Genomic DNA, 13534 nt, shown 5'->3' with positions numbered 1-13534 from the left:
CCCCTTTTCTCGTATTTCGAACATGATTCCACTGGGTCATTGCGATTGCCGACCGGGTTCTAGGTCTTGCTCGCTGAGAGGGTGGATGCTGTACATAAGCTACTCACCTGCCTGCTTCGTTTGATAGAAATCATCCTCCGCTTTGACCAACGGATCTGACTTCTCTTCTCGAAAACCAGCCAGAGGGAGCTTTTCGAGGAACAATGGCCGCTACAACCAATTCAACGGACGAAAAGCTGTCGCCGCTTCACATCGAAGATGGCACGAAAGTCGACACTGAGAGCAATGGGAGCTTCACCCCAAAGCAAGCTTCCGCCTTACGACGTCGAATCGACTTGCGCTTGATCCCGGCTCTGGGCTTCATGTACGGCATATCCCTGATGGATCGAAAGAATGTCTCAAATGCTGCTATTGCAGGAATGAGAAAAGACCTCGACCTTTTGCAGGGATATCGGTACAGTCTCATCACGCTATGCTTTTTTATCACATACGTTGTCTTTCAATCTCCCATGACAGTGATCTGCCGCAAGATTGGCCCTCGCATATTCTTACCCGGTATATGTTTCCTTTGGGGATGCCTGGTCATTGGACTCGGTTTCTCTAAGGACTGGACAACAATGGTGGGCTTGCGACTTGTGCTTGGCATCCTCGAAGCTGGCTACTTCCCTGGCTGTGTTTACCTGTTGTCAACCTGGTATACCCGGTGTAAGTCATCCCCCTGGGTCTCTTTCTGCCCTTCCTTTAATGCTAACTTATACCAGTCGAGGTTGCACGGCGTTATTCCGTATTCTACTTGATTGGTAGTCTTGCTTCGGCGTTGTCCGGCATTCTTGCATATGGCTTGATGCAAATGGAGGGTGTTCAAAATATTCGCGGTTGGAGATGGTACGCTAACCTAAATTCGTTCGACCTCTGCTTTCTAACTAACATTTCTCAGGATATTTATTATGGAGGGCGTTGTAAGTTCTTACTGATATTCATGCACCGCATTCCGTCACTCATGGTATACCAGATAACATGCGCGATTGCAATCTTTGCATATGCATTCATCATCCGGTTCCCCGACCAGGAACGAGACAAGCCGTCATTTCGCTTCCTCAAGCCTCACGAATGCCAATATGTTATCGAGCGCCTGGAAGAGGATAGACGTGACGTGGAGGCCGAGGAATTTTCCCTTGCACGCTTCTTGAAGCCGGCCGCAGATCTTGAAATTTGGGTGTTTGCTTTTATGTTTTTGTAAGAGATCTTAAACCCCCGAGACCTGGCTTGTCGTGCACATCTAACGTGATCCAGTTGCCTGACCACCGTCACGTATGCGTTCGCCTGTGAGTATCATTGAATTCGTATCTTACGACCCTTGCACTCGCAGCGCTGACAAGAATAGTCTTCCTACCTATCATTTTAAAAGACAATCTAGGGTTCAGCCTTGCTGCTTCTCAATGTCTCATTGCTCCTCCTTACGCCTTCTCCGCAATCCTGATGTTTGTGATGTCATGGATCAGCGATCGCTTCCGAACTAGAGCCCCTGTCATCATCGCGAATTGTATAATTCTAATTATCGGCTTACCTATCATGGGATTTCATTCTAACAACGCGGTCCGATACTTTGGCGTATTCATTGCTGTCGCCGGCGCTAATGCAAACGTGCCTGCAATCATGGCTTATCAGGTGTGTACCATCAGTGTTCCTGCATCTAGAAAGCGAAATGCGGTCACTAATGCTTATCCCAGGCGAACAACATTCGTGGCCAGTGGAAACGTGCTTTCTGCTCAGCGACATTGACTGGTTTTGGAGGTATCGGTGGAATCGCGGGAAGTCTTGTGTTCCGAACCCAAGATCGGCCAGATTATATGCCTGGTATGGTGGCTTGTATCGTGTACGTTCCGTTATTCCTTTCCTGTGGGCTTTTCTTTGAGTGAACGTTAGGCTGATCAATAATTATACAGGGCTGCCTGTCTCATCATGATCTGCACCAGCGTACTTACGCTGTGCTTCAGAGCAGCAAACAGGAAAGCTGACCGGGGCGAGAAGATCATTGACGGGGATCCCGATTTCAGATATACAATCTAGAAGTCGACGGTTTGAGCTGGCACACACTATTAAGGAGCCACGGGCGGAGGTTATCAATTTCGTCTTGAAGGAAAATACCCAGGAACGATATGCTTTTGATTTGTTATGTCTGAAAGACCTTTTAGCTTACTATCGAATTCGATTGGAACATACTCCGTAATGCCTTCGGAATCAATAGGGTTCTTCTGACATAAAACCTCCTCGCCTCTATTTGTGCTGGAGAGTCGTTTGCAAAGTTGCTCGAGAAGGACACAACTCATATGCTGTACCCAGAGCTACCCACTGCAGCATCCAATATAGTACATATATACATACTCCATCCTCATTGACTGGTTGATGCATGGGTGGTCGGCTGTGTTATGGAACGGCGTGTTCCGGATGCGTAATTACACACCTTTGTGACGTCAGACAGTGGTTGTTTGCGTCGCATCCGCGTATGGGATGCGTATGGTAAAATACCCCAGAGCCAATCTATGCTTAAATAAGGTTGTTCCCCACTGCGACTCCAGAACGTTCAGTCTCACCGGGCATCCAACGGGACGCAGCCCAGGCAGCAGCTCATGGCGTCTTGCCATCAATTCGACGCCACAGAGAACGCTTCACCTGCATCTCGAAGCAATTTATTGGCTGTCAGTTGACTCGCTCCATATTGATTGAATGATCCCCGCACATTCATCTGGATGGCGAGGAAATCTCTTCAGCGCGTCAGCTATGGTACGTGATCCCCCGGACACACACAGCTTGCTGCGAACCTCCTATTAATGATTTGGCCCTTCGCACAGAGCTGCCAATACCTGATGGCCCGGGTGGGCATCGTCTCGGCGTTAATGGCCTCGCTGTTGACTCTGAACGGTCCATCTTGTGCGTTTGTCCCTGCCGCCGATCCCTCCTTATTGCCGCGACAACCCGGCGAAAGATTACATCCTTGGCTAATGGCCCTCCAGATACTCAGGTGGTCGTGACGGTGTGATATGCAGCTGGGACTTGCACGTCAACTCCCGTTCGCGAATCCCTTCGCCGGATCTCTCCTTGGCTTCTTCCGATGACCCCTCCGGCCCGCCCTCAAGCTCCGGCACCGATACCGTGCAACCAACTACTTTCCGACGCCAGGTCCAAGCCCATACCCATTGGATCAATGATATTCTCCTGGCTCGAAACAACTCTGCACTGGTATCCGGGTCGTCAGACAGCACGGTCAGGTTATGGCGCCAAGACTCGGAAGACTTGAAGATACCCGTATCCCTCGGTAGACATAGCGACTACGTCAAATGCCTGGCTTCTCCCCGACACCATGCTGACTGGGTTGCATCGGGTGGGTTGGATCATAAAATCTACGTATGGGATCTGAACGGCGGTGGAGAGAAGTTAAAGATTGACGTTTCTGGAAATGGCAGGACACAAAAGGGTTCGGTGTACGCTCTAGCCTCCAAGAAGTCGATCTTAGCTAGTGGAGGGCCTGATAGCGCAGTTCGCGTCTGGGACTCCAATTCTGGAAACCTGGTGACTACTTTTGTTGGGCATACTGACAACGTTCGGGGTATTTTGATCAACGAGGATGCAAATACTATCATTACGGCGTCCTCTGATCAAACTATCAAAGTATGGTCGATCACAGCAGGGAGATGCATGCATACTCTGACGATGCATAACGAGAGCGTCTGGTCGCTGTATTCAGACCACCCTCAGCTCTCTGTATTTTACTCGAGTGATAGGGCTGGCGTAGTGGCCAAGACGGACACTAGATACTCTGCCGATGTCGATCAAGGCGTCTGTGTTGCTGCTCTACAAGAAAATGAAGGAGTATTCAAAGTTGTCGCTGCCAATGACCATATCTGGACAGCTACACTCAAGTCCAGCATCAATCGTTGGAGCGATGTCGATACTACAGACATTGGCTTGACGACCTCGTCTCAACAGGCACACCGGCCCATAGGCAATGTAGCTCCTCGACACAACGAATCTCTAGAAACGGAGAAGCTAAAGGCCCCTTCCTCGTCGATTTTAGTCCTATCTAACACCTCACCAAGCGGCGAACCGGGAGTGTATACCCCCGCCCAGAGCCAACCAAAGGAAACCGTTGAGGGTTTGAATGGTCTCATCAAGCATATGATGCTAAACGATAGAGTGCGTGCTCTTACTAAGGATACAGCTGGTGAAGTCGTATTATGGGATCTCCTCAAGGTAAATAGTACAGCAAGTGTTGTTTTTCGGACGGATTGCTAACCTTCTCAAAGTGCACTCCAGTAAAGTCGTTTGGGAAAGGCCACCTGGATGACATCGCTGCAAAATTAAACACGGTGAAGTCAATCGCGAATTGGTGCACGTTGCATACCCGGACAGGAAAGTTATCAGTCATTTTGGAACCTCACCGGTGCTTTGATGGAGAAATGTACGCGGATGAAACAGACTTGACGGACATAAGCCAATTTAGAGATGATCAGAGAAGTATGTGTTCTTTCTTAGAGCTATATTTTACAGCGTCTAACATTCCGTCATCTCAGTCAATTTGGGAAAATGGGTCCTTCGGAATCTATTTGCTGGCCTCATTGAAGAAGAAAAACGGAGAGATTCCGAATATCTGGCGTCACTAGTAGCCAAATTGCACAATTCGATGCGTCTACAACGGACGGACGCTCCTAGTTCCATTGATATTCCGCCTATCGCAATCTATGCTTCCGAGCCAACCGCTCTCCCTGGTGCTCCTATAAAGGGACCGCGGACCACCAATGAGTTGCATTCGACGGCCCTAACCCCAGGGATGTCTATTGGCATTGCAACGCCTGCGCCACTTGTTACATCTGCTCCGGAAAATTCCCTTTCAAGCCCTACAAGTCAATCAACAGATCAGCATCCAGGGACTAGGGTCGATCGCCCCGGGATCGATGATTACTTCTTGTCCAAACCAAACCGCCAATCCGGGGACTCTTCAGCTTTGAACGCGAAAACACCGGCTGCGACTGAAGAATCTAATCTCGCTGATTCATCTCCTGCACTTTCGGCAGAGCCGGATAAAGAAGAGAAGACAAAGCGCACCGGCTCTTTATTTGGCAAAAAGTTTCAAATGTTCCCCAAAAAACTAGGACGCACGTCTACAGAAACAAAGCCAATAGCAGAGGAAAAGACCGAGGAAGCCTCAGTTAACTCCTCGGAGAAGGAGAAAGATAAGGTGCCCGATGAGACATTTTACGGTGTTATTGAGAGTCTTAGAGCCAAGTACGAAACGGATTTGGAAAAAGAGCCGGGACAAAAGCCAGAGTCAAGAATCATACCGAGCCCTGAAAATGAAACTCCAACTATATCACTTCCATCGAATACGGCGATTAATATTCAAGAAGATGGTCCCGGAATTGCAGTTGCCGCTGATATCTATAGGGGGACCGTATCTACTATTGGACAAGACGCCGATGAGCTAGAAAAGGTCGCACCAGCGTGGCTAGGACGACTCCTTCTAGAGGTTAGTAGACAGTTGTAATCGACACGAACCGAGCATTTTGGTATCCGATGCTAATTCTAATGCAGAACCGAATGGAGACTGAAATAGTTAAAATCACCTTTTCCGTCACGCCTTACAAAGGCCTGTTACCTGAGGCGATTGATCCGTAAGGCCCTTACTACTTCTATTCTTGTTCTGTCTATTTTTCTATTGTCATGCCCTGTACAGAGTCTTCTGCGCAAATTTTTCACCCTGATCTCAACAAAGACAAGAAACTGACTAATGGTTTAACAAGGGATGCAAATAATAACTCCCGTTTGAGCGCCAATCGTATGCTTCGCGGAAAGAAGATTCTTGCCTATGTTGCAGAGCGTATTGACCCCGAGTATTCGCCCGACAGCAAAGATGAAAACCAGCTGAAGCCAGAAGAGTATCTAGAACTATACTGCCAAAATACAGTATGTTATCTCGCCCCATATACTAAAATCATTTCTCTCTTCTGAGAATTTTTCCCCTATAGTTAATACCTCCTGAAATGACTCTTTTAACAATGCGCACACACATCTGGCGCGCGGGCGGCGATATGATCCTTTACTACAAGGCCAATGGCAAACGCATAATCCCCCCTCGTCAGGAAAAGAAGTCTACCAATAACAACAACACGACCACGTCGGGAACAGATGGAGATGTCCAAGGACGTGAAAGCAAAACTAGTGCAGATCTGAAGCGCCCTGCCAGTACGGCCTCGGCAGGGAATAGCAACCTTGCTGCGAATAAGGACGGAGGCTCGACGCCAGCAACCAGTCATTCACGAGCTCCCTCAAATGAGCAACTAATATGAGGATGGTTTGATTTAGACACGCAATTAATATATGCTGGCCATTTATGATGGTGAGATGTTATGATATTTAGACCTAACAGTTAAGACGATCAGGGTTTTGAATACTTATCACTAATTTATTCTGTAATAAGTATAGTAATCAAATATCAATCAATAGCTATTGAATTGCTGAGCCTTTTTAGTAACTTCTTTGCTTTTGTTTTGTGCCTTCAAATTTATATATAAGTCAAACGCATTCAAAAATTTTAGTGCAAGTCCCATTCACTTTAGTTTCATCAGAAATTGTCCAAAAACAGCCACCTAAAACAAAGAGCTCGAGGTATAAGTTAAACCGCGTACCGCAAACAACTCAAATCGCTAATCCTCCCTCTCCATGAACGCCAGCGACCTTGCGATCAATTCCGCGTCTAAATGTTTTATTGTGAATTAAAGAAAGGGAAGGCAAAGTATTAGGAAACAGGGAAGTAGTGAGAATGCAGCAAAAGAAAAATCATCAGCCTTTCTGGCGCCGTGCAAATACGGATCATGATAATCACTTGTTGTTTTGGTCACTTGTCGGTGGCGGAGCCCCAGACGGTGGCTCCAAAACATGGGTATGGTTAGGTGCATTGATGATCTGGCCCAACTCTTCTTGTCTACACACTTCGCTAGAACGTACCCATTCATCCGAGAGGATATCTTGCAACGTGGCTCTTTCACGGGGCTTAACTTTAAGCATGCGGCCTATGATATGTCTGGACTCTCGGGGTAAAAGCCGGAGTAATCGCCAGGGGCCTTTAATGACTTCTTGTCGCTGTCCAGAGCCGGCACTAGAGGCAGAGGTTTGCGATTGCGGTTGTTGAGGTTGCTGGGACGATGGTGGATTAGCGGTTTTGAGGGCGGCCGTCGGCTGTTCGGATAGAGCGGCCGTGTGATTAGGAGGATGACTTTCGTGAGGTTCGTGGTCTCGTGTCGTGGGATCGGAATGGGGATATGGCCCGCTTCCATGCCGGTGGTGGTATCGAGGCGCTGATGAACGGCGGCTATCGGCCGGGGAATCTTGAGCTGTAGACGAAACATCCGCTATTGATTTTGGCCGTGGTCGATTCTCTCTGGAAGAACCATCAGGGAGTGGGGTCCCTGGGGAAGGTGGTGAGATGAAGAGCTTGTATGAGTTGTCGCTCTCTTTAGGTTGCTTCCATGGGAATCGGCGCAAAGACATGCAACAGAATATTATTGCTAGAGACCAAATATCTGTTGCGCGGGGATCATATCTTTTGTGTTCCTCGTAAACCTCTGGGGCCAAATATGGGTCGGACCCAACAACGCCTAAAAAGCACAATCAGTGAAAAGCGCTGGAGGAAACCAATTGCATCGAATGAACATGGACCACATACCTGATGCTAATACAATGTTGTTTTCAAAAGGGTATCGGAAAACAACAGCGCTGCCAAAGTCAATCAGTTTCATGATCCCATGCTCGTTGACAACCACATTGTCGAGCTTGAGATCCCGATGTGCAAGCCCCATGCTGTGAAGATATGTTACCCCATTAACAATCTGGAGAAAGGTGCAAGTGATTTCTTCCCGCGTCATTTTGCCGGTCATTACACAAGCAAATAGGTCATAGGGAGCGTATTCCATGACCTCATACCAGCGGCCGTTTTCATGAAGAATATCAAGTGTTTCTATGACATTGCCATGGTGCAGGGTAGAGCCGATGCAAAATTCCGCTGTTACTTTCTTTGCATAGTCCTTTTCCGTCTCCCATTTATGGCGGTCTCTGAACTGCTTAACAGCAAACGTGACACCATCCGTATTTCGCTTTAACAATCGGACAGAGCCGCCGGCGCCAGAACCGAGAACCTTTCCAAGTTTCCCATATTTGGATTGCAGCCCGTGATCATCGGCAAAAGGAACACTAGGGCCATGAGCTCGGAATGGGTCGACCTTGCTCGAAGATCGTGAAGAGTGCTTCTTATGTATAGAAGCAGGCGACTCACTACGTTTCTGTTTCGCACCCATACGGAAAAAACGCTTCAACTCAGACATTGAGCCATGAGGTTTGTGTCCTTCCCTGTGGCCCTCAAGGTGACGTTGTTCTTTTTTCCCAAAAAGCCTTTTATCATGCGATTTATCAACGGCAGGTGTTAATTGGGTAGACTGGTTATTACCCTTGCTTGGCCGACGCTTTGAGTCGAGGCCGCTAAAAATAAATCTTTGATCTAACTGGGAGAGATTGGTTTGCGGAGGAGGCATTCGACTCCTAGCATAAGGATCGTTCCGATCTCCAAGCGGGGTCGCAGTGCCGGATCCCACGAGAGAAGAGGCAGATGATCTGATTTCGTATCTCGGGGTTGAAGGCGGGCTGTCTTCGGACGGCCCAAGGAAAAATTTTGGCTTATGCCGGGACTCTCTTGGGGGCGCTGGAAAATCCGACATGGAGGACGGTCTTGTTGATGTTGGGCCTGAAGATGAAGAAGGCCTGGAACCGTTGCCGGCTGGCGACCTAGAAGTGTAGCTTTTACCTGATGCGTCGTTTGACAATGACGACTGGGGTGTCATGTCTGAATATTGCGCAATTCCTCGGTGGATCCGTTCCCTCATTCGTTCCGAGTCTTGGGCACCTAGGATAGGAGAATGCGGCCCCGAGGGAGGTGGTGACGGACCACCCCGATTACTATGCGTATTCGAGTCCCTCGAAGGGAGCTGAGTAGGATGTTAGCATAAGTTTAGATACCAAGTAAACGAAAATCGCCCAAAAGAAGAAACATTCAGATATACATACTCTCGTTGGCGGTAAGGAAACAGGCTCGAAAGCGAAATTCCGCATTCTGGTTTCCTGTAGCCTTGACTTTTGTAATTTCATCGAGAGGTCTTCCATATCTGTTTCGGGTGCTTGTGACTTGTCGATGGACATTGCTGATGTATGTAGACCCCCGGAGGGCTCGATTTCTTCCTTCTTGGAAGCAAAACGAACGGTTTGTTGGCCTGCGTGCTGGGGCGACGAATTCTCGGAGGTGGCCATGGCTGGCTTTGGATGCTGAGAGCCTGCGCTTGCCGACATGCTTGCTTTTAAAGAGTGTACGGAGTCAGTGCAATGATCTCAAATCCGATCCCAGGTGCTTGGAATAAAAGTGGATGGAAAAGGATTCTAGTGAAACAATACCTAGCGCAGTTCTTCGAGTCTAGAAGAAAATATAGCACTCGAGTAGAAGGATAGGCGTTCCAGGGCGTTTTTCGCGTTGACACATCCCCGATCTATTGTGTTTGGGCTAGGAGCAGCAGCAGCAGCTATGAAGTAAAAGAATCACGAAGAGAGGTGCCGGTCAAGGGAGACTGCAGTCTTGGTTGCCACTGCCGTAAGATTTTGCTACCTGGAGGAGGCCGAGACGGGAGTCAATGTCGAGGACGGTGGAGGTGTAGCGCAAACGGATCGCAGCGAGAAAATTTCTCCGGTGGCTGTGAGAATCAGATTGCGATTAATACGATGACATGGAAGTCGGCGGGACGCTGCGGAGTGGGGAATCCAGTGCAGAGGATCTTCGGGCAAATTCGTTGCCCAATGAAATTGGCATCTGATCGAGAGCCGCCCATCAACAACGCGAGAGCTATCAATGTAGATGATTCCTTCTCGAGAAGAACAAAAGTGAATTCCTGCCTATTCTAGAATTCCAGATGATGTCATTCATTCAACGGTCGCTCTTTCCCTTGCTAGAGAATTGCACCTTCCTCAAACATCGTCGCATCCTACTTTGGAAGGCACGCATAACTAGACTGTGCTGACTGATGACTGCCTGTCAATTTTGATCACTCATCTGACCCAGGTTCTATCAGAATTACCATCTCATAGGGATATTCCAGTTGGCTCGCTAGGCGGCCTGGCGAATTTTCCTAAAAAATTACCTTCCATTCCTCCTGCAATCCGCTAAAATCCTGGCATGGAAACCCCATACCTCAATTCGAAGAGCCATTTTAGCCACAAAAACGTCCCCAAATACCACGGGATTCCATGGCCACTTCGCAGTTACGCCATTACTATAAGTGATCCCCACGCTCCATGACATAATGGACCACGGCGATACGGCCGTACAGGCGGTGTCAGATCGATGCAGGTACTGCGGCTACTCGTCACAGCGAGGAAAATGCGGGAACAGGACAAAGGGGTACAACGTGCGGCTAATTGGCAGTAATCTTACAATTGAGTTACGGCGGACAATAATTGGCCAATTAGATAGCCCCTTGCGGGTATCTCGGTGACTAAGCTGGATTCTAGAACATTGCTGCATCGAATTTGTTCTTGTTGGAAAGCCGTCAAAGGAAGGATGGACAGATATAAACCGGCTGAGGTTTACAAGCGGGATGGGCGGTAGGAACAGCATTCACTTCAACCATTCCATTTCATGTTTTATGACAAAATCATTCACTTCAGATAATATACAATTCCATATAATACACCCAAAAGAGATATCCTCACACTTCTTTCGAAAACGCCATGCAAAATTGATTGAAATGCAATATTCATTTACTACCACCTTCAACGGCTCTGTTTGGGGTGTCACCGGACGACAGCGAGGCCAATTGATTTTGCTTGCGCAATCACACTCTTGCAAAGTCCTTCCAAACTCAGTCCAGACAATCTGATCTCCGACTGCTTAATCTTGGCGATTTCGTAGATGTGTTTTAACGATACAGAGCCGATGCTCTCATGGCCTGGTTTTCCACCACCTCGTAACCGGCCGCCTTTCTCTTCGATTCTTGCCGCCTGCAGTAACAGCCACGACGTTGTCGGACTTCGCAGGTCAAAGGTGAAAGATCGATCGGGACGCACAGTTACCCGCGCAGGAATAGGCACGCCGGGATTGATGTGTGCGGTGCGAGCATTGAATTCCTATGAACAAACAGCCCTTTAGCCAAGAACCAATGATCGAGGGAGTGAATTGCCAGCAGTGGTAGGTTACCTTGCAAAAATCCATACTCTTCACACCTTTGCTACCAAGGGCAGGCCCAACGGGAGGACTCGGGCTGGCCTGGCCAGCACCAACGATCAGCTTGACGATCACATCCTTTGGAGCAATTTTTCGTGCGGCCATTGCGATGTATTAGACCCAGAGTCCGCCGGCGTCGTGTGGCAATTCGCGGGTTATGCGAGTTCTAGGTGGAGGGGCGTCGAATACTATATTCCACAGGTGTTCCGAATGTCTCGATTGTTGAGCTTGCAAAAGTCACGGATTTTTGTGAGGTTCAACGGCGCTTGGGGTCGGGGTGGCGCTTAACGGGCCAATGAAAAACAACATGCAAGAGCGGAACAGGGTTGATCCGCTTCCAATCGACATCATCTCTCGCAACTTCCCCTCGACCCAACTCTTCGCTGCCCAACCCCTCGATTCCGTTTCACCGCTGCATTGATAACGTATTCTTCGAATTAAGCCACGATGAACTGGTTGAAATCAACGTATGTACACCTTTGTGCTGAAGATCACCATGTGGTTACTTGGCGTCTAACTATCTTGTGGTGCTTAGTTTGGCCAGCGTCGCCGGGACCCAGGAGCCTATTTATGGGCCCACAGCAATACAATCTGTTGCAGAGCAAACCAAAGCAACTCCTTTTACAGAATTAACAAAAGATGATTTGAAATGGAAGGCTATGCAATCCACCTGCGTGGAAACTCAAACATTTTACGTTGTGTCTGAGAAGGGTGATTTGGTCATGGTCCAGGTGATCTACAGTAATGTCGCGTGAGATCCCTTTGCGGAGCATCCGGACCCATACCCAAGGCTTGTGCTGAACAGTTATCTTCTTTCAACAGTGGCCTGCACACAACATGCCAGTTTAACACCAAGATTTACTGGGCAGACCCGCAAAAGCCGAGCAATTGGTTCAGTGATCCCATCCAAAACTACCTCTTTGATGAGGATATGCTCTCATTTGGTGGTGACAATATCGCACTTACCCTCAATGGAGATGGTACTGCTTATACCATCAAATCTGCTCTTAATGAGAGCTGCCTTGTCAACCTCACCTTCACTCGCCTGACTCCCGGCTTTGTTGTTGGCAACGATGGGACTTCGAATTTTGGGACAGACCCTGCAAACCCTTGGGGCAGCATGCGTCACGCATTCTGGCCTCAATGCAAGGTTGAAGGATCGATTATAACCCCAGATGCAGAGCTAAACTGTGCTGGGAGAGGATTCTTTGTACATGCTTTACAGGGAATGAAACCTCATCATTTAGGTATAATATACTACTTTCCATTTCTGGAGTATCGGCTAAATTGGTCTGCGATTTAGCCGCGAGATGGAACTTTGCCAATTTCCAAAGCCCCACGATTTCTGCCTTTGTCATGGAGTATACCACCCCGCCGTCGTATGGATCGACTGTCGTTAATGTCGGAGGCATCGTGAAAGATGGAGAAATCATCCACGCCGGAACCTCAAACACGGCATCGCACGTGGAAACTACCCAAGACTCCGATAACGAATGGCCAGAACCAACGGTCGTCAAGTATACGTGGTCCGGCCAAACAAAAGACGGTAAAGAAGTCAATGCCACACTCGAGGGTTCACTGGGACAGAGGCTTGATAGAGTCGATGTCATGGCAGAAGTACCGGCCATCATCAAGTCGATCGTCGGCAGTGTTGCAGGGACGAAGCCGTATATTTATCAAGTGAGCATCTCGGCTTTATTTCCACATGCCCTTCCTTGGGATAAACACTGACGAACTACATAGTTTTCACCCAAGGAGAAATTGAGCCTCAAGCTGCGACTCGGTGACACTGATTTTGCTGAGGAAGGAACTCTATATTCCGAGGCAACATTCATCTCCTAAAGCACTTGGAACACCAGCGCGGTTATATTCGTTTGACTGGTTGATTCGGCGTTGGAGTTGTATTTTTGGCATTGTCTCAACGAAACAATCTGCTGGCTTATGACCATTATTAGAACACTTTTAATCCTGTGGAGATTATGAGAACTCCTGACAAATGGACCTCCTAACACACTTAAATGATACATAATTTTGTCAAGCCAGGATCTTTAATTTCTTCCACTTCTAATCCTCTATAGAAGTGTTGGTTAATAAGCTTCTTGTTTTGTGTTATTCAGTGGGAAGCAACCATGGACCTGAGACCAGCAACAGATCACCACCTGCCACCGCAATTCAATTTCATCTGTCCCCAAATCTTTTCACTCATTTACGAGTTGTTTCCCT

The 13534-nt window shown here is 48.2% G+C and overlaps 4 protein-coding genes across 4 annotated transcripts; 3 read left to right on the top strand and 1 right to left on the bottom strand.

Annotated features, from left to right (window-relative positions):
• Positions 1-203: 203 nt before the first annotated feature.
• UREG_05238 (uncharacterized protein) lies at positions 204-2070 on the top strand (the record flags this gene model as incomplete). The annotated part of the gene is made up of 8 exons (XM_002584503.1): positions 204-705; positions 762-885; positions 938-959; positions 1013-1236; positions 1294-1325; positions 1385-1668; positions 1731-1876; positions 1947-2070. 8 exons carry the CDS (start codon positions 204-206, stop codon positions 2068-2070), a joined length of 1458 nt encoding a protein of 485 aa, XP_002584549.1.
• A 680-nt stretch (positions 2071-2750) lies between these two features.
• On the top strand, positions 2751-6344 carry UREG_05237 (uncharacterized protein; the record flags this gene model as incomplete). Its single annotated transcript, XM_002584502.1, has 8 exons — positions 2751-2784; positions 3023-4251; positions 4305-4515; positions 4572-5283; positions 5443-5524; positions 5590-5669; positions 5799-5961; positions 6024-6344. 8 exons carry the CDS (start codon positions 2751-2753, stop codon positions 6342-6344), a joined length of 2832 nt encoding a protein of 943 aa, XP_002584548.1.
• Positions 6345-6876: 532 nt separating this feature from the next.
• Positions 6877-9351, bottom strand: UREG_05236 (uncharacterized protein; the record flags this gene model as incomplete). Its single annotated transcript, XM_002584501.1, has 3 exons — positions 6877-7652; positions 7721-9032; positions 9112-9351. The coding sequence occupies 3 exons, from the start codon at positions 9349-9351 to the stop codon at positions 6877-6879; spliced, it is 2328 nt and encodes a 775-aa protein (XP_002584547.1).
• A 2407-nt stretch (positions 9352-11758) lies between these two features.
• Positions 11759-13153, top strand: UREG_05235 (survival factor 1; the record flags this gene model as incomplete). Its single annotated transcript, XM_002584500.1, has 5 exons — positions 11759-11778; positions 11847-12062; positions 12134-12558; positions 12615-12991; positions 13055-13153. The coding sequence occupies 5 exons, from the start codon at positions 11759-11761 to the stop codon at positions 13151-13153; spliced, it is 1137 nt and encodes a 378-aa protein (XP_002584546.1).
• Positions 13154-13534: the final 381 nt, after the last annotated feature.

Source organism: Uncinocarpus reesii, genomic scaffold, assembly GCF_000003515.1.
Source record: "Uncinocarpus reesii 1704 scaffold_3 genomic scaffold, whole genome shotgun sequence".
Lineage (NCBI taxonomy): Eukaryota > Fungi > Ascomycota > Eurotiomycetes > Onygenales > Onygenaceae > Uncinocarpus > Uncinocarpus reesii.
The sequence above is the reverse complement of the archived record's forward strand: the minus strand, read 5'-3'. Positions and strand labels throughout refer to the sequence as shown.